Source organism: Lepus europaeus, chromosome 13 (assembly GCF_033115175.1).
Source record: "Lepus europaeus isolate LE1 chromosome 13, mLepTim1.pri, whole genome shotgun sequence".
NCBI lineage: Eukaryota > Metazoa > Chordata > Mammalia > Lagomorpha > Leporidae > Lepus > Lepus europaeus.
This window is the reverse complement of record NC_084839.1, coordinates 79,938,841-79,966,477: the sequence shown is the minus strand read 5'-3', so window position 1 is coordinate 79,966,477 and position 27,637 is coordinate 79,938,841. Positions and strand designations below refer to the sequence as shown.

General features: G+C 38.9%; 1 protein-coding gene across 1 annotated transcript in view; it reads right to left on the bottom strand.

The window, feature by feature from the left end:
* Nucleotides 1-27,637, bottom strand: part of DNAH6 (dynein axonemal heavy chain 6) — a 287,841-nt gene that overhangs the window by 167,572 nt on the left and 92,632 nt on the right. The window contains exons 16-25 of the mRNA XM_062208725.1: nucleotides 26,179-26,292; nucleotides 24,555-24,698; nucleotides 17,089-17,301; nucleotides 16,313-16,405; nucleotides 14,907-15,026; nucleotides 10,296-10,476; nucleotides 7,343-7,439; nucleotides 4,854-5,073; nucleotides 3,441-3,605; nucleotides 3,242-3,355 (exon numbers count right to left, since the gene is read on the bottom strand). Coding sequence (XP_062064709.1) covers nucleotides 3,242-3,355; nucleotides 3,441-3,605; nucleotides 4,854-5,073; nucleotides 7,343-7,439; nucleotides 10,296-10,476; nucleotides 14,907-15,026; nucleotides 16,313-16,405; nucleotides 17,089-17,301; nucleotides 24,555-24,698; nucleotides 26,179-26,292 — 1,461 coding nt within the window. The remainder of the gene's footprint in view (nucleotides 1-3,241; nucleotides 3,356-3,440; nucleotides 3,606-4,853; nucleotides 5,074-7,342; nucleotides 7,440-10,295; nucleotides 10,477-14,906; nucleotides 15,027-16,312; nucleotides 16,406-17,088; nucleotides 17,302-24,554; nucleotides 24,699-26,178; nucleotides 26,293-27,637) is intronic.

Here is a 27,637-nt window from a genome sequence, read left to right as displayed (position 1 = left end):
GCCCCTCTTCCAGGCCAGCTCTTTCTATGGCCCGGGAAGGCAGTGGAGGATGGCCCAAGTGCTTGGGCCCTGTACCCTTATGGGAGACCAGGAGAAGAACCTGGCTCCTGGCTTCGGATCAGCGAGATGCGCCAGCCACAGTGGCCATTGGAGGGTGAACCAACGGCAAAAAGGAAGACCTTTCTCTCTGTCTCTCTCTCTCACTATCCACTCTGTCTGTCAAAAAAAAAAAAAAAAAAGTAGGTTCATGGAACTTTCTTTGGAGGAGTTTTTCTCTTTCCTGGCTCTCTGGAGATAAAATTCCACAGAGGACCCCCCCCCCTTTTTTTAAATTATATTTTATGACAAGTCCTTTAAAATGCAATACTACTTGTAAATAGAATTAAATTTGGATTTGAAAGATTAGACCTTTATCTTTAGCAGATATATAGTTTGAAAGTATTGCCCCCATTCCATAAGTCTCTTTTCTATTCTATTGATTCATTGTTTCCTTTATGGTGCAGATTTTTTTAGCTTGATGCAATCCCACTTTGTTTTTTTGCTTATGCTTTTGGTGTTGTGTCCAAGAATCAATGCCAAGGCCAATGTCATGAAGCCTTCCCTCTATGCTGTCTAACAAGATTTTTATAATTTTTGAGCTTACATTTAAATCTTTAATCTATTTTGAGTTGATATTTCTGCATAATGTAAGATAAGGGTCTAATTTTTCTTTAACTCAATAGCAAAACCCCAAATAACCCAATTAAAAAATAGGCAAAGGACTTGGATAGACATTTCTCCAAAGAGATGGCCAATGACCAATAGTTACATGAAAAGGTACTCAACATCACTAATCATCAGGGAAATGCAAATCAAAACATAATGTGATGTAACCTCACACCTGTTAGGAGGGCTATTATAAAAAATAAAAATAAAAACAAGCATTGGTGTGGATGTGGAGAAAAGGAAACTCTTACATTATGGTGATGGGAATGTAAAATAGTGTAGCCACTGTGGAAAAAGTATGATGAGTCATCAAAATATTAATGATGGAACTACTATACAGGCATGGTCTAGTAATTCCACTTCTGGGCACATCCACAAGAACTGACACCCGGGTCTTGAGGAGCTATATGTCCATTCCCATTTTCACTGCAGCGTTCTTCATAATAGCCCAGCTGTGGAAATGTCCTAAATGTCCATCAAGAGATGAATGGATAAACTAAATGTGACATATAGGATATTAATCACCCTTAAAAAGAGGAGAGTCTATCATACGTGACAGTACAGATGAACCTGGCGGGCATTAAGTAACTAAAATAAGCTAGTCACAGAAGGACAATGCTGCATGATTCCACTTACATGAGGTGCCTAAAATAGTCAAACACATAGAAACAGAGAAGAAAGGTGGTTATTGGTGGCTGGGGACAAGGTAAAACAAGGTGGTCTTGTTCAATGGGTATAAAGTTTAAGTTATACAAGATGAATAGGTTCAAGAGATCTGTCACACAGCATTGTACACTTAAACATTTTTTTTTTTTTGACAGGCAGAGTTAGACAGTGTGAGAGAGAGTCAGAGAGAAAGGTCTTCCTTCCGTTGGTTCACCACCAAAATGGGTGCTGCGGCTGGCACGCTGCACCGATCTGAAGCCAGGAGCCAGGTGCTTCTCCTGGTCTTCCATGCGGGTGCAGGGCCCAAGCACTTGGGCCATCCTCCACTGCCTTCCCAGGCCACAGCAGAGCACTGGACTGGAAGAGGAGCAACCGAGACAGAACTGGCACCCTAACCGGGACTAGAACCCAAGGTACCAGCGCCACAGGCGGAGGATTAGTCAAGTGAGCCATGGCGCTGGCCTGTGCACTTAAAATTTTAATAGGGTAATTGTGCTTCCTTTAAAACAGCATTTCCCAACTATGACTATGAGTTTATTTTTAAAGATTTGTTCATTTGAAAGTCAGTGTTACACACACAGAGAGAAGGAGAGACAGAGAGAGGGAGGGAGGAAGAAGGAGAGGGAGAGGGAGAAGGAGAGAAGGAGAGAGGGAGAGAGGGAGAGAGGGAGAGAGGAAGGGAGGGAGAGAGAGAGATTGGCTGCAATGGTTGGAGTTGTGCCAGTCTGAAGCCAGGAGACAGGGGCTTCTTCCAGTTCTCCCACATATGTACAGGGGCCCAAGCACTTGGGCCATCTTCTGCTGCTTTCCCAGGCCAGAGCAGGGAGCTGGATCAGAAGCGGAGCAGCCAGGACTTGAACCACCGCCCATATAGGATGCTGGCACTGAAGGTGGCTGCTTTACATGATATGCCACAGTGCTGACTCCAAGAGTTTTTTGTATTTAAAGAAAAATATTTATAGGGACCGGTGCCATGGCTCACTAGGCTAATCCTCCGCCTATGGCGCTGGCGCCTCGGGTTCTAGTCCCAGTTGGGACACTGGATTCTGTCCTGGTTGCTCCTCTTCCAGTCCAGCTTTCTGCTGTGGCCCGGGAAGGCAGTGGAGGATGGCCCAAGTGCTTGGGCCCTGCACCCGCATGGGCGACCAGGAGGAAGCACTTGGCTCTTGGCTTCGGATTGGCACAGCACGCTGGCTGTAGTGGCCATTTGGGGGGTGAACCAATGGAAAGAAGACCTCTCTCTCTCTCTCTCTCTCTCTCTGTCTAACTCTGTCATATAAATAAAAAAAAAGAAAAATATTTATATTCACTCAATTCTTTATTGTTTCATTGATAATTGACTAATGTTTCTATAATCTTGAAGAAAAACATATCAGTGCCTAGAAATGCTACAAATACTGAGATTTCTTTACATTAATTAAACTTTTATGAGAAGTTATTAAATTCCATTTCTCCATAAAAGTTGCAAACCATTATAATCCTGGTGCTTGAATTTTTCCCCCAGTTTGTACTGTGTGTGTGTGTATACATGTGTATTTATACACACACACATATCTCACAAACATCAGGGTGATGTCACTAGGAAATGGAACAGGAATCATTCTAGTGCTACTCTCAAAGCTCTGTAAATCACGTCTGAGCATAAGCATTTCTGAAATAAAGTGAATTTGTGTTACACATGGTAATAAAAACCACTGAGATCATCCTGCATGGCAGTACAAGGGTACTTCAAAAATCTTTGGAAAGATGTAATTAATTTGGTGCAGAATATTTTTGAAATCCACACATAGCTTTCTTCAGAATATGAATTTCCCTTGAACTTTCTAGAGACCTCCTCAGAGGTTCAGTGTTATCCTGTTGACAATCTCACCTCAAAATTTACTTTTTCAAAAGCTTCCAGGGCCTCTACATGACCAGTGCTTTCTGTTTCCAGACACTCAGTCAAATCCCGACACCACATGATCTGAGAAACAGTTAGGATGACCTGCAAGAAAACGTCTTCTTTAAGAGTGGGGTGGCATCTCAGTAGAGAAGAATTCAGGAATGGAAAGTTAACAAGTGTGAGTTACTTGAGAGGGATGGCCAGCAATCACCCACTCTGTCCTCGGTTTGCCCTGATAGTCAGCGATGGCAGCTTTGCACAAGCGGCGCAGAGACGTGAACATGGCTTCTTCCACTTTACCAAGCCATTCCTCCACATTGCCTCGGGCTTTGAGGCCTTTCCCCAAACCTACCTAGAAGGTAATCAGAACAATGATAAATTGGCTCATGTGAGATTTTGAGCTGTGTAGTCCCTGAGCTTGTAAATACTGAAGTTTTATCACAAGTACCAGAATGTTCTATGGATATTCTACTTTACAACTTTATTTATTGCTTAATTTTAATGCTTCCTCACAGAACTAACTCCTTGAAAGAATAGTTCATAAACACCACATACATTTCTTCACCTGGTTTTGTTTTCCTACTCCCTGACATCTAATTTCTTGCCCTAATACTTCACAAAACCTGTTAAGGATACCCATGTCTTTCTTCAGAAAAGCTAATGGACACTTTTCAGTTCTTTTCTTATTTATTTCTCAGACTTCCAGCCACTTGTGTGTCCGATTTGTCTTTCGGCAGTTCTTCTACTCCACTTTAAAATTTTATGTTTTCCCAAGATTCTATTCTTGGTCATCCCCTTCTCTTCTGTAACCAATAATGACCAAATTCTTTAGTAAGAAGATCAATTTAGGATGAAGAAAATGTTTATGGGTTCCTGCTACTCCTATAAACACACTAGTGTGCTATAATAGGACTAATACCTTGGCATTGTCCTGCATACTCCTTCTGTCTGGAATGCTTATCCTCTTATGCCCATCTTCTTTGACTCCTGTGTGTGTTTGTGTGTGTGTATGTGAATGTGTGTATGTTTGTGTGAGTGTGTGTGAGACTTTCAACTCTGGAGTCACTTGGCTTCTTACCATCTGCTATTGCATTCACTTAGGTATTCACCAAGAGTGACTAGGTGTGCAGATGCTGCTGCCACTAATTTGCACTTACATAGTGCCCACTGGGTACTGCTGGCAGTAATTTACAGGGTAACACCTGTCAACTCGTTCATGAAGGACTTTTACTAGTTTCCATTTCACTGACGAGTTTATAGGGTGGGACTTGAGTCCAGGTAGCCTGCAGCAGAACTGGTGCTCTTCACTAGTCTACTATTGTGCCTCTTGTGGGGAGTTGAATAAGATATAGCTCTAGTTTTCTTCACTTTGTTTCCAGAAAACAGAGCTTGTATCTCTGTTACTGCATTTACTATGGTGGTTTTAATTGTCTAAGTCCCCATAAGACTTTGAGCTCTTTGAAGGCAAGACTTTTATTTTGGTTTTCCAGAATATCTCAACCAATGAGCTAACAGAGTGAAAATGAGTAGGCCTCCACCCCCAACTCTAGAAGAGTTCCAAAACTTATTTATAAAGAATTATCAACAAAAAGCACCTCACCCTTTCTCCCTCTGGTGACAGCATGGCTAAAATATCATTAGTATAAATCTTTTCTGGTTCTCCTTCCATGCCAGGAATCTTTCCTTCAGCAGGAGGCATGACAGCAAATTCAAGTTTGGAAATGGAGTCGAAGCATTTCCGTAAGTGTGGCTGCACGGCTTGTGGATTTCTTGTCTGGGCCAAAATCTCCAGAAGCTCATCATTTGATAAGAAGTAAAACCTGGAGGAAAGAAAATTCTGAAAATATAACTTGAAACTGAAGGTTAGCCTTAGGCAGACATAAAATAAACTATTTAGCACCTTCTCTTCCCCATCCAATTTCTTGGCCTCTGATGATATTGGTCCTGGAGTCCTTGGGGAGGCAACGTATCTCTAAATAACATTGTTCTAAGGATTAGTGATGATGCATTTCAAAATCTAAATTAGTATTTAATAATAAAAGATAGGTATTTTTTCATAAAATTATAAATTGCTAGCTCTTGTGATAATACTGACTCAGCTGTATGTTTGTCTTACTTGGCTTTGATCACATGTGGTCATGTGCTACATAATAGCATTTCTATCAACAATGGATCACATTCACAACAGTGCTCCCACAAGATCCTACCTAATGACACTGTTTGTGTAAATACACTCTCCGGTTACATAATGATGAAAATTGCTCAATAATGCACTTTTTAGAGAATATCCTTATTGTTAAGTCATGTGTGACTTACCTATCTCCCATAGAATCTAGGCTCGTACTCTCACATACCTAATATTCAATGCATTATGTGTTGAACAGATAATAGATGCAACAGAAGGTGCAGGTTCTGTGAATGTGCACCAGGCCAATCTCCCAACTAAAGATACATGCTATTCCCTGCAGCATGTGATACTGTGAAAAGTGGCAGAATTTATGATTTTACCAATACCCCATTTCAAACTATATGAAGCTATATCCATGTAGAAATAAAAACAATATATATAATATATTTACATACATAAATATATTTTGGTATTATTATCAGCAAGACAAGTAAAGGAAATTGTGTAGATAATAGTTTGCTATAGATCAAGAACCAGCCAGTTACAGCCTACAACCCACAAACCTGGCCTGCCACCTGTTTAGGTAAGTGAAGGTTTACTGTCACATAGCTATACAGACATACTTATTGACCAAGTCTTCTGTGCTACAATAGCAGATAATTAATTGAATTGCCTGCAAAGCCTTAAATATTTACTTTGTGGCCTTTTAATAAAAAATGCTATTCTAGATAACTAAAAATATTCTTCTAAATGCCAGTTGTCATTTAATATAGTTTCTGCCATATGTTTATTCCCTATGAATCACATCAAAGGAATTTGATTCATTATCCTAACTATCCTATAATAGGTAATGCAATCAGCAATTAAGGTTTGTGATGACAGTGATTTTCAAACATATATTTTTTTCCAATCAGCGAGGGTCCATTTTAAGAGCTGCATGCCTACCCCTAACTGTGTCATGTCTGAAGAATTAAGTGGTCAGACCAGCATTTGGTAACTGCCCTAGACGGTCACTGCCAACTTCACAATGCCCTTGCATTGGACGGCGTGGAGATGACATTTGTCAGCCAAGTTCAAGATGCGATTCTGCCCACAGATGCTCTTCCATGACACTTTCCAGGGGAAGGGGGAAGCAAAGCAGAAGCCAGGACTGAAGGGGGTGGGGTTTTGCCCTTTGTTTTCGGATGTCCTGATAACCACTCATTTTTTTAAGTGCAAGGAGCTGAGTCTTTGGAGGCACTTGGGGATCCCTGTCTGTGCTTTCAGATTTCCTCAAAGTGGCCCTCCATGCTTCCCTGTGCCTCTAGTTCCTGTGAACAACTCTAATTCCCTGGATATGGAAGTTTTGCTTTAAACACTAAGAGTGGCTTCCATGTTCCAGAACAGATGTGAAAATGGTCTGCTGTAGTCTCAGCTATGCCTGGAGCTCTAGGATCAGAGCTGCCAATGTTTAAAAATAAGATGGCAAGTCACCTGGGAGACAGGTGTAAAACTCCTTACTCACATGAGGGTATAAAGTGTTAAGGTCGGAGAGGCTGGAGAGAGGCATGTTAGGGGTCCCCTGCACCCCCAGGTGGAAGTCACTCTCCTCAGGTCTGGGCATGTTGGAGAGCATATTATGTCCCCACCAATAAACCTAAAGAAAATCCCTGCAGCCTCTCTCACTTTCCACATGCGCTTCTGTGGACACATGCATACATGAGCACACACACACATGTACGCCACCACCAGGAAACAGCAAAACCATGCTGCACTCAATTTACCCACTAAACCTTTACCAAATATTGTGGCTTTAACCTTGGGACACACTCCCCAACAAGATGCCAGATGGATTTTCATTACTGAAAATCTCTCTTATTTTCTTTTTTAGTTCTCTGACATTTTGAGGTTATAACTGTAACCTCAAGTTGATCGATAATCTCAGCTGCTGAAACATATCTTTGGTTGCTTTATAAACTTACCTTGGAAAGATCACCCTTTTTGATTCTAAATATGCCTCCAGACACTTCTGAATTTGATCAAGTAAAGCATTATTGTTTTGAAAAGTCTCCAAAAGACCTGTTGATTGAAAAACAAAAAAGCACCGGTAAAACCATGCTAAAATACACAATATAATTATTAAATGCTCATTTCCTTTTTTATAATTATTTATTTATTTGAAAGTAAAAGTTACAAGGGGGTATGGGGGGGGGGGGAGACAGAGAGGAAGATCTTCTGTCTTGTCTGCTGGTTCACTCCATAGGTAGCTGCAATGGTAGGTCCTGGGCCAGGCTGAAATCAGGGGCCAGGAGCTTCATTGAGGTCTCCCACATGGGTGTCAGAGGCCCAAGTACTTGAACCATCCTTTGTTGCTTTTCCCAGACCATTATCAGGGAACTGGATCAGAAGTGGAGCAGCCAGGACTGGAAATGGTGCCTATTTGGGATGGTGTCAATGCAGGTGGTAGCTTTACCTACTATGCCACAGTCCTGGCCTTGACAATATAATTTTTAATGGAAATAAAATATATTAACTTTTAAAAAAACTTTTGCTTCATCTGATAAAAGATTGGTATAATAAATTAAAATATGGAGGAATTGTGTAAAATTTTAAATATTACTTTAAATAATAATATTAATGTTAGTATTTACCATGTATGAAAAACATTTTTTAAAAAGATTTTTTATTTATTTACTTGAGGTGGTGGAATTACAGACAGTGACAGAGAGAGACAGAGAGAAAGGTCTTCCTGCTGCTGGCTCACTCCCCAAATGGCCGCAATGGTCAGAGCTATGCCAATCCGAAGCCAGGATCTAGGAGCTTCTTCTGGGTCTGCCACATGGGTGCAGGGGCCCAAGCACTTGGGCCATCATCTACTGCTTTCCCAGGCCATAACAGAGAGTGGGGTTGGAAGAGGAGCAGCCAGGACTAGAACCGGCATCCATATAGGATACCAGTACTGCAGGTGTAGGGTTAACCTACTGCGCCACAGCACCAGCCCCAGGGTATTTAATTCTAAGCATTGTTAGCTGGCAGCTTCCAGTCTTGGGGGCTGGGGATACACAATCCAAAGCCAAGCAGTTGCCTTCTCTTTGACCCCACAAAGCCAGTCTCTGTAAGGTTCTTACATTTTCTCACTTGGGTCTTTCTTTTTCTTTTTTGGACATGCAGAGTTACTCGACCTGTCCTCTTTCATCTTTAAATGCTGAAATTATGCCAGCAGGGTACTCTGTCTTCATTACCTAACTACAGCTCCTTAAAGAGCAACATTGTTTATCTTCGTGGTGTTGATACCTTCCACAGTGGCTGGCTTCCCACCCTCCCTAGAAACAAATCCATAGAGTTTACTTTGTTTTCACATTGTTTCCTAGGCTGCATGTAACCAGTGATCCAATCCAGTGCCCGCTCTTCACCCAAGCAGTCATTTCTCCAGCCACATCTCCTAAGCCTTTCTCCTTGGGAACTGCACCGCAAACCACATGGACTTCCTGGTTCACAGTGTGCATGCTGAGCGTGCTCTTTTGGCCTTTGCTCTTCCTTCTGCCTTTTACAATTCTCCCTTAGATTTACATGCACGTCTCACTCCCTTCTTTCCTGCAGATTTCTGCCCAGAAGTCACCTTATCAAAAAGTCTTCTAACCCAGACGGACAGTCTGTCTGTCTGTCTGTCTGTTTCTCTCTCTCTCTCTCTCTCTCACCAGTCCCAGCCATGATCTAGCCCTTATATCCCACTTTATTTTTCTTCATAGCTTGATCATCACTTGAAATGACACACATAGATCTATACTTCTTTATCTGAAACGCTGAAGAACTGATGTCTCTTGGGATCATATTTTTAAATAGCTCTAAAGTTTATTTTGTAGCAAATCTAGTAAGGCCTAAGATAGCGCTCTAATCAAACATGATCTCTTTTCATCAAAAGGTTTAAATATGATAATTAGTGGGCGGGGCAACAGAATAATGGCCCCTTCAAGATATTTATGTCCTAATCCCCTAAACCTGTGAATATGGAAACAGGAACTTTGCAAATGTGATGAAGTTAAGACTTTTAGGAGGGGAAGAACCCCCTAGATCATGTGGTGGGCCCAGCATAAGCACAAGGGCCTTTGTAAGAGGGAGCCTGAGAAGGCACTATGAAGACAGAGCAGCGGCTGGCATGACAGGTTTGCTGGCTGTAAGAGGGCCAAGAGCCAAGTATGGTGGGAAACTTCTAGGAGCCCTAAAGAGTTCTAATTCCATCATTCGTTACACTTTTTCCTTTCTGTTTCTGTCTTATGTTAAGAGTTTTTGAGAAAAACGAAGCATAACTGAGAAATCTGCTCCTTCTGGGGCAGGGAATATCAGCTGGAGGGCCTCGCGCTGCCATTTACTGAGCAGCCAGCAAGCTCGCCCAGACTCTGACACCAGGTCTAAGTTTCAATAGCCATGTGCGTGTGCACAGAAAGACTTTCATTCTACCTCAGCAGAACCAGAACTTGCTAAGCCACATCTTAACCTTGAGGATAGAAATGCAGTAAGAGGTAACATTTTAACCTGTTTTAATGAATCAATTAATAGTCATGTGTGGAGATTTTTGTGGTTCTAGAGCTATGGCGGAGTTTAAATAGCATGGGTCCACTGAATGCAAACACGTCTTCTGAACATTGTGACATAGGCACATCACCGATACCCTGGGGCAATATCCCCAAATTATAAAAACAGTGAAAAGAAGCAGGTTCTTCTGTGCCAAAACTACAAACCAAGCAGAGAGAGAATCATTATGAGAAAAGCACAGCGTTCAGTTGGCACTGCTTCCAGGAGTGCCAAAGGCAAATGGTCCGTGTCATCAATGCTGACAAGAATCAAGGGGCAATGTACTGCAGGTTAGATTCTTACAGGTGACCACCATCTTGTATGATTGTAAAGTCTTTCTGCTTTAAAAATTTTGATTTATACCTGGTTGAGTAGCGGCTCGGAGAGCGTTAGGCAGCCGGTTCACCTTCCGCATAATTTCTTTCCATGACTTATCCACCTGAAGGAACATCTTGGCCTCCGCAGGCAATTGCCTCTGAATATCTGGAGCATTGAAAATACTTTCTAGGTAGAGCCAGTTTCTCTGGCAGGTCAGCCACTCTTCCTAGGAGAAAAATATGGACATCACCAAATGCTGACTTCCAAATTGCACATGTACCTGTGGTTACACTAAAAATCTTTGTATGTGGGATAACTATAGCTTTTTCCTTGGGAGCTGCTTTATGCTTCCTTACACAGGTCCTTTGACGCGAAGCATCCTTAAAGGGTCCAAGACTCACCTTAACCTAAATCCACTCCACTCTCTACTGAGTGGAATTGCAATGATTCTCCTGTGGACCCAGAAAAACATGACCCCAGTGTCCAGACGAGACACCTGATAGGGAGGCAAGGTGCTTACTGAAAGAAATCCGAAGGGTTGGGGATGTGCTAAACGTAGTGATCATTTCTAAATATATACAGAGTTATCATGGTCAAAGTTTGCTATTCTTTTGTTTCAATTATGTCTGTGCTCTTCCTTGCCTGTTTTTAAATAAAGAAAAGTCAAAAAGGTAAAACCTGCTCATGACAAAGCATATGGGAAATTCAAAGACTGGGAGGAAGAAACAAAACATACATTGCTACTCCTTCTAGGGACTATCACTATTCTGGAAGATATCCTGGGGCAAGTTTTAGCCTAGTGGCTAAACTGCAGCTTGGGATGCCCAGGTCCAGTTTCAGAGTGCCTGGCTTTGAGTCCCTGCTTGTTCCCAGCTCCAGCTTCCTGCTAACCCTGGGAGACAGCACCGATGGCTCAAATAGTTGGGTCTCTGCTGCCCATGTAGAAGATGTGGATTGACCTCTTGGTTCCTGCCTTGGAGTTGTTGGAAGTATTTGAGGAATGAATCATTGAATAGGAACTCTGTCTATCTGTCTTTTTATATTTCAAATTGAATTAAAAATGAACTAAAATAAAATAGAAAGAGCAGTCCTTAAGAAACAAGGAATCAGAAACACTCAATGAAGAAATTTCTGTAGACCTCTGTGCTCCTGCCATTTCACATGTGGGTCTAAAATCCATGATAGAGCTTCTCACTTCTCTCTCTACTTTGGGGAGTTTCGCCTAAGCCCTGGTGTCACAGCACTTCCTGGCTTATCGCAAGTCTTGCACCTTCTAGTCAGATAATTTGGAGAGTCCCTACAATTCAGCACAGGATTCTTTTAAGGACCCTCCATGAAAACACAGGCTTTAACTGTGATCTGTTGAACTTGATCTTCATTCCTAGAGCTCAGCTGGTTGTCCAAGGGACTGGACAGCCATCAGATAACATGTTCATTTAAGAGAATAGATTTGTAAGATAGTACTCTTTGAAACATTAGGGAACAAATGATCTTTTCCTACTCAATGCCTTTGCTAGTTCACAGGTAAATTTTTAGATTAAGATTTATATATATTTGGCTCTAAGCTGAAAAGCCCTTCACTCAGCCCAACTTCCAAAGTGACCACTGCAGCTGAGGGGATGGTCAAGTAGGGTCAGCAACATTGCAGGCAGAACAATTTCTTGTTAGAGATGCCCCCTGCCTTTACCTGGCCAGCTCTCCTCCCAGGCCAGCCAAGTAATGAAAGTCAACAGAGTGCCTTCCCCTAGGAGGTTCACACCTCCCTTAGGATGTACCCCATGTGAAGAGATGGATAGGTCTGGGCCTCTTAACTTACAAGGCCTAAAGCCCACCAGATTATTATCAAGCCCCTTCTATCAGGTTCTATTTGCCTCTCAATCAGAAAACTTAATTGTAGCTTAGACAGCACCTTTCTTAGCTCCTCTAATAATGACTCTGTCCTTTGTTCTAGACCCTGTCTAGCGCACTTGGGCCTCATTCCTTTGTAATCATAACCTCTACTCTACCACCAATGGCTCTACTCCCAACCTGTGTGTACTGATGGTCCTCTTCCCCACTTAATGCTGTATAATTGTTCAGACCTGGTTAAGGCCACTCTTAGGATCATTGGTTACTATCCTCACTCTGTCTTTTATGACCTTGTCTAAATATGATCAGAGTCGGAGAACTTGGAAGGCTTCCATAGCCTTGGCAACTCATGACGACAGCCTAGGGTGGTTACTGGCGCCATAAACTAGAGTGTCAATTTGTTGGGTCAACAACAGGAGCCACTGTGCACTTGCTCCTCATGTGGGATCTCTGTCCTTAATGTGCTGTACATTTTGATTTAATGCTATAACTAGTACTCAAACAGTATGTTTCACTTTGTGTTTCTATGTGGGTGCAAACTGTTGAAATCTTTATACTAAATTGATCTTCTGTATATAAAGAGAATTGCAAATGAATCTTGATGTGAATGGAAGGGGAGAGGGAGCGGGAGAGGGGAGGGTTGCGGGTGGGAGGGAAGTTATGGGAGGGGGAAGCCATTGTAATCCATAAGCTGTACACTGGAAATTTATATTCATTAAATAAAAGTTAAAAAAAATGATTTATATAACCTCTCTTTTTCCCACTCTTATATTTAATGACCCTGTTGGAATAAGATCAAAGTCGGTGAACCTTAAAGGCTTCCATAGCCTTGGCAACTCATGACTAGAGCCTAGGGAGATTACTGATGCCATAAACAAGAGTGTCAAATTGTTAAATCAACAACAGGAGTCACTGTGTACTTACATCCCATGTGGGATCTGTCCTTAATGTGTTGTCCAATGTGAAGTAATGCTATAACTAGTACTGAAACAGTATTTTTACACTGTGTTTCTGTGTGGGTGCAAAATGATGAAATCCTTACTTAGTATATACTGAATCGATCTTCCATATATAAAGATAATTGAAAATGAAAAAAAAACACTTAGTTTTAAATTGGAAATTGCATAGCAAATTAACCAATTTTTAAAAAAATATCATGTAGGATCTCTGTCCTTAATATGCTGTACACTATTATTTAATGCTATAACTAGTACTCAAACAGTATTTTTTCACTTTGTGTTGCTATGTGGGGGCAAACTGTTGAAATCTTTACTTAATATATACTAAACTGATCTTCTGTATATGAAGAGAATTGAAAATGAATCTTGATGTGAATGGAAGGGGAGAGGGAGTTGGAAAGGGGAGGGTTGTGAGTGGGAGGGAAGTTTTTTTTTTGGGGGGGGGGGAGCCATTGTAATCCATAAGCTGTACTTTGGAAATTTATATTCATTAAATAAAAGTTTAAAAAAGATTTATAGAACCTAAATAAAATTAAATCAAGCTAAAAACCTGAAGTATAAGAGAGAGACTGAGTGGGAACATGAGTCGTAAGTTGATGCTCTGTGTTACTGTGGGGTAATGTGAGGTACGATGAAATAAAAAGAGGGTGTGCACCACAAGCACGTGTCTCAAGGAGACTTCAAGCAACGGTGAGCATTCTTCCAGTAAATAGAAGGTTGTGTGGCTTGATGCTCAAGGTGGCCCCAAGATGTGTGGATGCCCTTGTGGGGTCCTCTCCCTTGGGTATGGGTGCCACCTGTGACCTGCTTACAGCAAAGGTAACAGGACATACAGCATTACGTTTTTGTTATGTAAGACACAATATAGGTTTTTTTTTTTCCCCACCAAGATATTTTCTCTTCCTTGCTAGATTGCTGAAACAAATAGTCATGTTGTGGAAGTCCACCCAGAAAAAATCCATGGTCAACATCCAGCCATGGGAGATGACCTCCTGTTGAGAGCCAGCAAAAAATTGAAGCCTTTGGTACTAGAGTCATAGGGAAATAATTTCTGCCAAAAACCTGAACGGGTTTGAAAATGGGTCTTTCTCCAGTTGAAACTCTGATGAGATCCCTGAATGACTGCTTGATTGAGACCTTATAAGACATTAAGCAGAGGACACAGTTAAATTATGTCTGAACTCCCGACCCACAGAAACTGAGAGATCATAAATGTATCATACTTTAGTCCACTAATAAACATATATTGTTGGTGATATCTTGTTACATAGCAGAATTATATTACAAGGATGATGGTAATAGCATTTAGCTGTATAATTATGTAAAGAAGAGCTCAATACATGTGCATTTTCCTTATATTCAGAACATAATAAAATGTCAACATTAAATCTTATATTTGTTTTTTAAAAAGATTTATGTATTTTATTTGAAAGGCAGAGTTACAGAAAGAGAGAGAAAGAAAGACAGATGTCTTCCATCCACTGATTCATTCCCCAAATGGCCACACTATCCAGGGCTGGGCCAGTCTGAAGCCAGGAGCCAGGAGCTTCATCTGGGTCTCCCACGTGGGTGCCAGGGACTCAAGTACTTGGACTACTTTCCACTGCTTTCCCAGGCACATTAACAGGGAGCTGGATTGGAAGTGGAGCAGCTGGGACATGAACCAGCACCCATATTGGATGCTGGCAGTGCAGGAAGTGGCTTTACCCTCTACACCACAATGTTGGCCCCTAGATTTTATATTTCTATACTGTATAAGTACAATATTTAAATGACGGAACAAATTATTTCTAAGGTTCCTACAGTCCTCCATTTTATGAATCCCTGAATTGAAATGATCCTTACTCACCAGGGTTTGATTGAATAACGCAAGCTGTTTTTGCCACTCATCCACTCGCGGTTTCAGTGGGCCAACATACCGGGATGAGGCAATGGTTGCAATGTTGATAGTGCTGTCATCAAGAAGGACCTTTAAAGAACAAGGAAGTAGACATATGCAGCACCATGTGTCTGTGCTGTCCGTGATATTTCAGATTTTTAATCCCAAGCATACGTGTAAAGACCAACGTTTTGAACACATAGCTTAGCCCCACCTTCTGTTTCCTACCCCTCCATTCCCTTTCCTATTCTTAGCATTGTGTCTTAGAACCCACTCTGATAAATCTTTGCTGTTCCATTTGACTGTTAATGGTACAAGCTTTGGTTTGGTCCAACACTCTTCTCTTTTCTCTTCCTGTTATTAGATGGCTGGTAACTTCTTTACCAACTTGGCCACCTAAGCAGACCTCTATTTTTTTCAAAATATCCCACACTTGCAAGATTAGCTGTCTTCTGTCCAATGAATTATCACTTTTCCTTTGTCGTTTCAAGGAAGAGGAAACTGAACTCAGTCATATTGGACTCTGAATGGTCATACACAGTTTTCCTTCACTTCCCTCCCTATTGCTCCTCCTCATGCAATGGCATTCCTCAGAAAACATGTGACTTCAAAGAAATAATGTCTGTCGGTCTGAAGAATTTGTCTGTTTCAGCTGTAAGCTGCCTGTGAGTGGGAATCTCATCCTCTCACATCATTTGGCCTCCTACTGACCGATGTTCACTTTCGATCTGCTCTCCCGTCTATTACCCAGAGTGATATCCACTCCTTCTGTTCCAACATACACCTGGCAAAGCCCATTTATCTCCAACTTAGGCCTGGTTACACTATAGCAAACCAAAACTTTGTCTTCCAAATAGAGTTTTAACCCAGAAATATGCCTTTAGATTTCAAGTGAGTAAGAAAATGCCAAACATTGTAGATAGTGTAGGACATGGGCCAGCCATTCCTAATATCAAAAAATTCAAATGAAGTCAGCTTCTTAATGTGACAAAAACGCAAAATACTCTGTTATATTTCTTTTGCCTTGTTTAAATGGTTTGGAATGCCCTTGATTCTACTCTATGTCTATCAAGTCCCATCTAGTTTTTAAGGTCTGAATTGTCTTTGTGTAAAAGAATTCTATGATCACTTCATCATAACTGATCCTTCTTTGCTCTTTTAAGTTTCCCAACAATTATCAGTTATGGGATTAATCCATTACAGATTTTATTGCATGTGTAAGCATTCATATCAATTATTCACATTCTTATCCTGCTTTCCCAATGAGATTTCTTCTTATTTAGTGATTCTCATATTTAATTTTCTCAAACTAATCTCTCCCAGGACAGCTGTGGTCATGACCTTTGCCATGAGTTCTTAATAATCCAGTTACCCACCTGTATGTCATCTGTGCCTCCCAGGATAAATACATCTTTGGTGTCACGGTGAGGGAGAATGACAAATTCAGTTGTTTTCCAAGAGTCCTCCACCTTAGAAATAATCCAAGACTTAGGACCTTTAAATCCATTTATGTTTAACAATCAATGCATACATGTGGAATGAAATAATTATCCCATTTCCTTCTTACTGCCATTAAAATCTCTAAAACCCTCTTCTTGGTTAGATGACATGAATTTACCTAATTATACCTGATTAATTTTAATATATTTGACAAATTTGTGATACTCAGTGTGTTCTTCCTTTCATTTTAGGCTTTTAGAGGAAAAAAAAATTGTTTCATGCAGGTGATTTGTAGGAGTGCAAGTATTTTTAGGGTAAAAATTAGTGTTATAAGTAAAAAAGTCTTCTCACTGCAGTTAGAGCATTTATTACAGACTTCTCTTGTAGTTTGTGAAATAACACATTTTGGTTTCAAAAGAAAATTTTCCTTGGCATGTGGTTCCTTATGTAAGCACACAGATTTCAATTCTTTTGGTCATCATGTTTCTGTTGGGCTATAGGCTAAACACCAGGAATGGATTTATTGAGTGATAATAATAACAATTAATAATAAATGTAAGGAAGTGACAGAGGGGTGACTGATAATGAGAGAGTAAAAGCTGTAATTTTGAAAAATCCACCTAGTTAACCAAAAGTTGGTGATCTTCATGTTGAATCTGAAACCCTTTCCATGTTCTGATTTTCAGAATACGTGTATATTTTCCAGATTTACCTTTTTAAGAATTATTTCTAAGGCAGCTTCTCCAGAAGCCTGACCAGAGATGTCCTGGATATCTTGGCCAAATTCAAAAACGCGCAACTCAGAGAGCCTGTCCAAGGTCAATGGAACTTCAGAGTCCAGCAGAGTGGCATCAACTGCTTGTTCAATGGCTGCCCAATGTCTAAGCTTCAAAGTCGGGTTCCTCAAGTCCATGATAACTGGAAGCTGGAAAACAAACCCTCTCATAGGTACCACACATTTTTATCTTGAAAAACTAGCCCATAGCTTCTTTTTTCAATTTGTGTGTACAGAGGAGTGGAAAGAGAACTTACTTACTCTCTTACAACACAGAGAAATTCAGACAAATTGAAAATTAATGATTATTGAACTCATTGGAAAACTAGTTTATAGGACAGCCAAGTAACCCAAAATTTAGAGAAAGACTAGTAACCACAAGTTTCTCCTTAGGAAGAAAAAAGAACTGAGAATTTGCCTACCTAAGGCAGATATCTTGAGATCATATATAAGCTAGCAAGAAGGTTGAACTACAATTTTAAAATAAATTGTTAAAGACTAAGTGTGAAGTAGCATGGCAATGTTAAGTTCCCAGGTCTACAATTATATGGATGTTAACAGGGAAAATTGGGAAGAATCCAAAGAAAGCTTCTCTTAAGGTGCTGACTGGGTAAGGAAAACATTAGGCACTATTTCTAGGGTAACATATTGTTTTAACTCTAATCCTAGCTCATCCATTGAACAAAACACTGGATGTCCAGGGAAGAGAGCAACAAACATTGTTATAAGGCATTGGTGATAAGTCATTGGATATATCTGCACTTAACTGGAGAGATGGAGCATGTAAAGAAAGGTCTGTCCCTAGGGGAGGGTCAGAAATACAAGCTCAGCTCAGTGCTATGGCTACAGGGGCGGGGGGTATGAGCACCTCTGAAGATCAGAGTACTGAGAACAAGCGACACCGTGCCTTGCTAAGACAGAGGCTGAACCAGAATGTGAGGGAATATTCTTCCTCAACTCTTCCACCAGATTAACATGATTGTGTGAAAACAGTGGAATGCAGCGTGAAAAGCTGCAAGAGACAGATTCTCAGTAGGACACAACACAAAGGGAAGACTCAAGGTGAGGGGAAACAGAAATTAAAAAAAATAAGTCTTGGCAAGCCAGTCTAAACTCTAAATGTAATGTATCGCTAGGAAACTGCAAAGCCTGTGCATGTGTGTGCATTGAGGATAGCAATAACATAAACCTCACACCTAGCTCAATTACTAACTAGATTAAACATAACATGCACATAAAAAAGTTAAGTAGAAGGAAAGCCAGGTTAATCTCCAAACATAACATTTATTTATTAGAGCATCTACTATAAGGCACCTGATTTTCAAAAAAAACATGTAAGAGGGATATGCAAAGGCAAGAAAAATACACATTTGAGAGATGAATCAATAAGAACCAGACTCAGAAATGACATACATTAGAAAAAGATAATTTTAAAAAAACATGATTAACAGTTTAAAAATCTAATGGAAAAGGTAGAATACATGCAAGATCAACACGTCAACATAGATAGGGAAGGTAAATGAAAACTCAACTAAAAATTCTAGAAATGTGGGTGGATATTATCTTAGCGGTTAAGATGCTAATCAAGATGCCTGGGTCCCATACTGAAGTACCTGGATTCAATATGCAACTCGGGCTGACTCCAGCTTCTTGTTAATATGGACCCTGGAAGGCAGCACTGATGGTCCAACTACCTAGGTCCATGCCATCCCATGTGGAAAAGACCTGAATTGAGTTTTTGGCTCCTGGCCCAGCCCCAGCAATTGTAGGCATTTTGTGAATGAACCAGGTATGGGAGCCTCTCTTTGTGTGTGTCTCTCTCTGCTTCTCAAACCAAAAAAATTTTAGAAATGAAAAAAGACAGTATGAGAGATGATGTATGCATTTAATGGGCTTGATATGGTATAAATGAGTGCAAATTCAAGTAAATGACACAAAGAGAATGAAAAGAAAAAAAATTCCTTTTATTGATCTGGAAAGAGAATATGCTCATTGCTACTGGGGTGGTACTGCTTCCAGGAAGTGAAACAAGCTTTTCTCCCTTTAAGAGTAGTCATGTATAATGACTTCCTTTCATGGAGCACAGCATGGGAAGAGTGCAGAAAAGAAAAATGCCGCTCCAGCCATGTTACTGAAAGTCGTTTTGATAGCCCCTTTTATATGAAATTCTCAGAATACTTTACTTCCATAGTCTTCCTTATAGAAATCCATAACCTTAATCTAATCATGGGAGAAACTCCATGTAAACCCAAGTACAAACTACCTGACCAGTACTATTCAAGACTATTGAGATCAAAACCCAAGGAATGTCTGGGAAATTGTCACAGTCTAGAAAAGTCTAAGCAGACACGACAACTGAATGTAATGTTTTATCCTGGTTGAGATCTGGGGACAGAAAAAGGACACTAGATAAAAACTAAGAAAACTCAGATAAAGTATGGGATTTAGTTAAAAACAATGTATTGACATTGAGTCACTAGTTAGGACAAATGTATCATACGAATGTAATATGTTAACAACAGGGAAAACTGGGTGATAGATGCTTAAGAACCTTCTATATTATTATTACAACTGTTCTATAAATCTAAAATTATTCTAAAATTAAAAGTTTATTAGAAGTGAGGTTAAAAATTACAGAAGTGAAAGGAAAATTAGAAAAACCCACAATTATAACTAGAAACTTCAATACTTTTTTTAGTCCAAAACAGAAGAAGTAGACAGAAAGTCAGAAAGGATATAGGTGACCTAAATGACATCAACAACTGAACCTCCATAATTAACATTTATAGGATGATTCCTGAATAACAGAATGATTTCCTTTCAAGTGCATATGGTAGATTCACTAAAAAGTACCAGACCCTGGGTCATAAAACCAAGCCATAATAATTGAAAAGAATATAAGTCATAAAAATATGTATTTTGGATCATAATAGAATTTACTTCTATTCAATAAATCAGTAACACAAAGACATCTGTAAAATCCCCAAAAGTTTCAATAATAAACAACATACTTTTAAGTTGCCCATTTGTCAAACAGTAAGTTTCAGGGATTTAAAAATGTGTTTTTAAAATTTTTATTTGAGAGAGAGAGAGAGAGAGAGAGAGACAGACTTTCTAGCTGCTTGTTCATTCCTCAAATGACCTTAACAGCCACTGCTGGGCCCAAACTAGGACTCTGCATCTCAATTCAGGCTTCCCATATGGGTGGCAGGGACCCAAGTACTTGAGTCACCACCTGCTGCTCCCCAGGGTGGGACATGGAACCAGGACTTGAACCAAGGCACTCTCATACTTGTGTGTCACAAGTAGTATGTTAACCATTGTGCCAAAAACAAACTTGTTTTGAACTTAAGAAAACAGAAATACAATACACCAAAATGTGTAGGTTTCAGTACCAACTAAATATGAATTCATAGCATTAGATGCCTAGAGTATAAAAAAAGAAAAATCTCAAATAATCAACCTAAGATTCCACATTAGGAAACTTTAAAGAAATAGAAACTTAAGCCTAAAAAATACAGAAGAAAGGAAGCTAAGGCTAACTAATATTATACATTAAAAAAAGACTGAATGATTTCCCCTTAATTTCAGCCAAGAGGGCAAAGTTGTCCTCCATCATGACTGTTACCAACATTGTACAGAAAAAAGGCAAAATTAAATAAATAAATAAATACAAGGCTTACAGATGGTTAAAGAATAAAGCAGTCTCTCTTCATTGATGACATAATTATCTATAAAATTCTCCTAAAATTCAAAAATGAGTTTAGTAAGGCCAAGGATATAAGATTCATAGAACAAAGATGAATGGTATTCCCAATGGAATTTGAAATTTTAAAAATATCATTTACTCATGACAAGAGCCTAGGGAGATTACTGATGCCATAAACAAGAGTGTCAATTTGTTAAGTCAACAACAGGAGTCACTGTGCACTTACTCCTCATGTAGGATCTCTGTCCTTAATGTGTTGTTCAATGTGAATTAATGCTACAACTAGTACTCAAACAGTATTTTACACTTTATGTTCTGTGTGGGTGCAAACTGATGAAATCTTTACTTAATATATACTAAATTGATCTTCTGTATAAAAGATAATTGAAAATGAATCTTGATGTGAATGGAATGGGAGAGGGAGTGGGAGATGGGAGGGTTGTGGGCGGGAGAGAAGTTATGGGGGGAAAAAGTCATTGTAATCCATAAGCTGTACTTTGGAGATTTATATTTGCTAAATAAAAGTAAAAAAAAAATAAAGTTAAACAAACACTTACCATACAAACTAGTAGTCCCACTTCTCATCATTTACTCAAATGAATCAGGAACTCATGTCCACTCAAAAAGTTGTGATGAATGTTTGTAGCAGTTTTATTAATAATCATTAAAAAACTGAAAGTAACTCAGATGACTTTCAACAGGTGAATGGTTAAAGAAACTGTGGTGCACCTAGATACCAGAATACTACCCAGCAATAAAGATAGAACACTGATTCATGGGACAGTAAGGAGAAATCTTTTCTTAAAAATTCTAATGGTCATTTTTCCATTCAATGTTTGCAGCATTGTCTACATTCCCACTATACTAAGGTCTTTTTGCTTGTTTCTTGTTAAACATCTTATTTGGCCAAGTGTCAAGTCTTTTTACTGTACTATAAATTTAAAAATATATTATCTCAAGAACTAAAAAGATAAAGAAAGGGAGAAGGAAGGAAGGTGGGAAAAAGAGAGGGGGAAGGGATGGCGGGAAAGAGGATGGGGATAACATTATGTTATTTTTAAAAATTTTTTATTTAATGAATGCATTTTTACATAGATACAACTTTAGGAATACAGTGGTTCTTTCCTCCATGCCCCCCACCCCTCACCCATCCCACCTCCCATTCCCTCTCCCATCTCCTTCTTCATTATGGATCACTTTTACTATGACTTTATATACAGAGGACCAACTCTATGCTAATCATAGACTTCAACAATTTGCAACCACGCCCACACACAACATGTAGAGTACAGTTTGGAGAGAATTTGTAGTCGATTCTCATATTACAATTCAATAGGGACATTATGTTCTTAGAAATGTATTTGCTAAGTACATTGAGGCTGTTGAAAACTGATTAAAAGAAAAAACGGAGCACTTTAGCATTTTCATCCATTATAGTTATAAAAGATTATAATTTAAAGAACTATGAAACTATCATCTATATCTAATTTTAGAGTATTTTTATCACCCCAAAAGGAAGGTCTATATCCATTAGAACTCTTGGCTGTCATTCCCATCTCTCCCTCCTCACAGTGCCTGGTGACCATAAATCTACTTTCTTTATAGATTTCTTCATTCTGGATCCCTCATATAAATGACATAATATACCACGTAGTATTGTTGTGACTGACTTCTTTTACCTAGCATATTTTCAAGGTGCACCTTTGCTTTAACACACATCTGTATTTTATTCCTTTTTTTAAACTGCTGAATAATATTCTATTGTACGGATATACCACATTTTGTTTCTTAATTAGCTGAAAGACATTTGGGTTTTTCCACTTTGGGATATTATAAATCAGCCATGAATACTTGTGTAGAAGTTTTCATGTGGTGTGGATATATGTTTAAATTCTCTTATGTATGTATCCAGGAGTGGAATTACTTGGTAATATGGTAACTTTGTGTTTGATATTTTGAGAAATTGCCAAACTGTTTCCAAAAATGGCCCCACCATATTACCATCCCCCTAGCAACATCAGAGGGTTTCAGTTTCTCTATATATCTGCCAACACTTACTTTACAATCTGTCTTTTTTATCTTTTCCATCCTGGTGGGTATGAAGTAGCATCTAATGGCAGTTTTGCTTTGCATTTCCTTAATAACTAACAATGTGTAGCTTCTTTTCATAAGTTTTCTTTGAAGGAAATGTCTATTTAAGTTCTTTTTGCATTTTTAAGGAGTAATTCTTTTTAAAAAATATTTATTTATTTGACAGAATTACAGACAGTGAGAGAAAGCTCTTCCTTCCGCTGGCTCCCTCCGCAAATGGCTGCAAATGCTGGAGCTGGGCCTCTCCAAACCCAGGAGCCAGGAGATTATTCCAGGTCTCCCATGCAGGTGCAGGGCCCAAGCACTTGGGCCATCCTCCACTGCACTCCCGGGCCATAGCAGAGAGCTGGATTGGAAGAGGAGTAGCCGGGACACATGAACCAGCGCCCATATGGGATGCAGGCGCCATAGGCAGAGGATCAACATACTGCACCACAGAGCCTGCCTCCTTTGTGCATTTTAAAGAGCTACTTATCTTTTTATTTTGAGTTATAAGAGTATGTTATAGATTCTGGATACAATTTCATGGAGTGATCTTAAACACATTTTGCTAACTAAATGAAGCTAGAACCAAAAGGTTGCATATTATATTACAACATTTTTATAATATTATTACAGGCAAAATAGTAGGGACCAAAATCCAATCACTGATTATCTGAGGTACTTTTGGAGGGAAGATCTGTCTACAAAGGAACAACACTAGAGAATCTGGAGGTTGATTAAATTTTTCTGGATATACAGTTATGTTGGCTACATAACTCAAGCGATTTGTAAAAATCTACAGAACTGTATACCACAAGCAATGACTTTTACTAAGTCCAGATTTTAAGAAAATAACATAGGATTTTGAAGGAACCCAAAATGGAATGAATGCAGATTGTGACAAATGAATTTCTTTTTACAGTTGTCTGACATAATCACATGACAGGCAATGGGGAGGAAAGAGGTTGACTATGTAACTTTGGGAAAGTGTTTCATCTAGATATTATAAACTAAAAGGGGAAAACTGTGCAAAAAGACTCTTGGCAAGGTGAAAAATTACCCAATCCTTGTGCCTGAAGTTTTGCTTACTCTTCCTTCCTATGTCTTCTTTTAGTCCTTCATCTCATCTTTTTAAAATCAAAACTGTTTAAAAGGATAAAATAATTTCCCTTTTCATATCCATTTTAAGCACTGGCCTAGAGGTGGTGGTTTCAAAGGGATGGCCCAGATTCCCAAGTTTCTTCACATCACAGCACAACTGGAAAATGTTATAGTTGTATGGTTCCCCAAATGGACAAGTCTGCCCCTGGGCTCATCTGGCTGTCTAGAACTGAGTGGATCAGCGTCTTGGCTCAATTGTAACCTATTCCTGTACTATTTCCCTCATCACCTGAGAAACTTATTCTGAATATGCCTCTAACCAAGGCATTCATTTCATGATTTGGCCAGCTGAAAACAGCAAGGTAGTTTGTAGGCTTTGAGAAAAATAAACTTGACTGTTCTTTCTCCTCTCTACAAAGCTAAATAACTTAATCAGGGAATAATTCCTGACTGTGGTCTCGATACCAACAACCAATAACCAACTGTCTTGGAGTTTGAGAAATAATTTCACCAAACTTACCTTTTCTTTCATTTTTTCCACCTTATTTTTGAGCAGGGGCACTACGTTGTTGGGTGGCAAGCCTTTCTCCAGCTGAGTCACAAATTTGGCATATTTAGATACCTGACTATTTAGCATTTCTGGATCCAGGCAGTCAAATCTGGACTATGAAAATTAAAAAAAAAAACATTAAAAAAGAGGAAATGAAAATATATAACAAAAGGCAAGCTTGACAAAGTAAATAAATATTTTACTTTACTTGAATTTTCTTAGTAGTTAAATTGTTAATCTAAATCAACTCAGAACTTTTGGAAATGGCTTTATTTATTAAAATGGCTAATAATACACCAGACATTCCTTTTGTGATCTTATATTCCATATATTATTAAGTGAGGACCAATACTTGCAAAGTCTTCTAGGGAGACAAATAGTTAATTTTTACCATTGCTAACCAGACATTTCTTACCTGGTAGTCTCCCATTATTTGATTGTGTATTCATTTGACATGTCAGTTGGTCTTATGGAGAGTAATAAAAAATTGTTAAATCTTCATATTTCTATGTTTCTATAGATTCAATATGTTTGTTCTGCCCTCTGATGAATTTTCTTGTGTTTCTTAGGTTAAATGCAACCTACTTTGGAAGTTACTGCTCTAATCTGTGACGCAGTTAGAAAATTCTTTGAGTGTCCTTCTTCTCAAGAGTATTTTTATAATAAATAAATAATAGGAAAATGTGTAAAATTCTGTCTGATATTATAGTATATATTGTTTGTTTTCTGCTTCCTCCACAAAAAGCTAAGTTCTGTGAGAGTTTGGACTTTGTCCTGCTTATTCTTTATTGATTCTTTCAGCACTTATTACATTACCTGGGAAACATTTCCTGCACCATTGTTTTTTTTTTTTTTTTTCTAAGACATGTGACTTCTAATCACAGGCATCAGCAAAGGTAGTATGAATGAAAAGTGTGGAGGGGTATTTATGAAATCAATGGTGCTTCCAATATGTCCATATCACACTTGTCAGTATAGGTGGCCATCTATTTTGCCAACTAGATGGCTGATCCTTGTTAAGGTATGCATGTAATGGTACCCTAGAAACAAAACTTTGGGTACTTGAGTTGGTACTTGGCTTGATATACAATACTTGATATTGGTATTTGGCTCCTTAACTACTGTTGAGCTCTCGAAGGAAGATCTTAGATCTTATCACTTTAATTCTGTTCTATCACAATGAACAAAATGGTTTCCTTTTCTGGAGGACAAGAAGAACATAAAGCTAATATAAGAGAAAAATTAAAGTATGTAGATCATAAATTTCTACAGTTCTCAAGAATACTGTGCACCATGACAAGACTGTATTTAGAAACCTTATGGTAGTTAAATGTCATACAGTGAGGTCCTTTGATACTTCTGTCATTTAGCCTTCTTAAATGGAGCACTTACAAGAGTATTTTCTGCTCTATAGTATATAATGACAGAAGGAGTTTTGTGCATTTTACTGGAAGTTGTTAAAAATCCCCATACAACTGTCACTGTACATTTTATTGACATTAAAAATACCCTGATTTGTTTAAAATAATAGTTCACATTATTAGTATTTTAAATTTAATTAAAAAAAACTTAAGAATGAGAGCTTCTTTTCTACCTTCAACCAGTCTTGCTGGAGTTTGTCCCATTCAGAGAAAGAATCCCAGAGCAATTGTTTGAGCTTCAGTTCAGCGCTAACTTCTTCCAAAGCATCAAATTTGGATACTTCTACCTTTAAAAATATAGTAAATAAAATGCACTACTTAGTTTTCAGATTAAAAGATCTTATGTCATCCTCTTACTAAGAGTTTCTGATACACTGACTACTTGGCAGAATGTGGCTCTTAAAAGGGAAAAGAAGAAGAGAGAAACAAATGAAAAAACCCATGATACCCCATGTATATTACAATTTCCACTTGAGAACAAAAATAAAACTTATATTTTTTAGAGCTTAAATCTCCAAGAATATGAATAATATAGGAATACCATGGGAATTCTTCATTGAATTGGACCACATATGCACTTAACATGCCTGACTTTTGGGCAAACAAATGATTTTGGAGATACTTTAGGGCTTCTCTAATTATTGATGAGAAGTTGGTTCTTAGATGTACTTAAATGACAGAAGAGGTCTCTGGTGAGAGAGAATGCAAGGTTTAAGATGGAAAGGACATCCTGGTTTCTTGCTTCTTTCTAACTTCAAGGACTGTATCATCAACCCTATGAAGAGGAAGGGTACAAGGAAATCTAAAGGATTTGTTTCCATAAGAAAAGCTCTGAGATTGTTTAGGCTTGGAGGTGGGGAAACCTCTAGTGAGCTAGTGAGTTAGTATTGGGCCATTTGATAAACTAGGGCTTTGACACTGGGATTTAACCTTGCCTTCCATCAAGGGCTGGAAATGATTTCCTGCAACCTAAATCAGTAGACTTTCATTTCTAGTCCCCAAATGACTGAGAGCAAAGAAAGAAGGATAGATCACAGGCAACTCATCAGTATAAACATGAAGAGTTGAAGGATGGAGATAGTCTTCCATTTTAGGCTCTGGTTTGTTTAAAAATTATTTTTAAATTTATGCCTTCCCCTTTACTTATATCATTATAAAAGCATATAAAACATAGAGATTTTTTTAACTGTAAACTACAGCATTGTTTTAATTAATTAAATATTTATCTTTATTTTATTTGAAAAGCAGAGAGATGGAAAGACAGACCCACTGGTTCACTCCCTAAGTGCCTATAACAGCCAGGGTTGGGACAGGTTGAGGCCAGCAGCCAGGATCTTCCACATGGGTAACAGGGACCCAAGTACTTGAGCTACTATCTGTTGCCTTCCTAGGGTATGCAATAGCAGGAAGCTGGATTCAGAAGAAGAACCGGGACTTGAACCAGGCACACTGATATGGGAGGCTCAAGTAGGGTCTTAACTGCTGTGCCAAATGCCTGCACCTACAGTATTGTTAACTATAACAATCTTAATAATTATATTAGATCTCCTAATTTTTCATTTTTTATTACTGAAATTTTATATCCATTGAACAGCATACTCAATCCTCTTTCCCCTGCCCTCTGATAGCCAC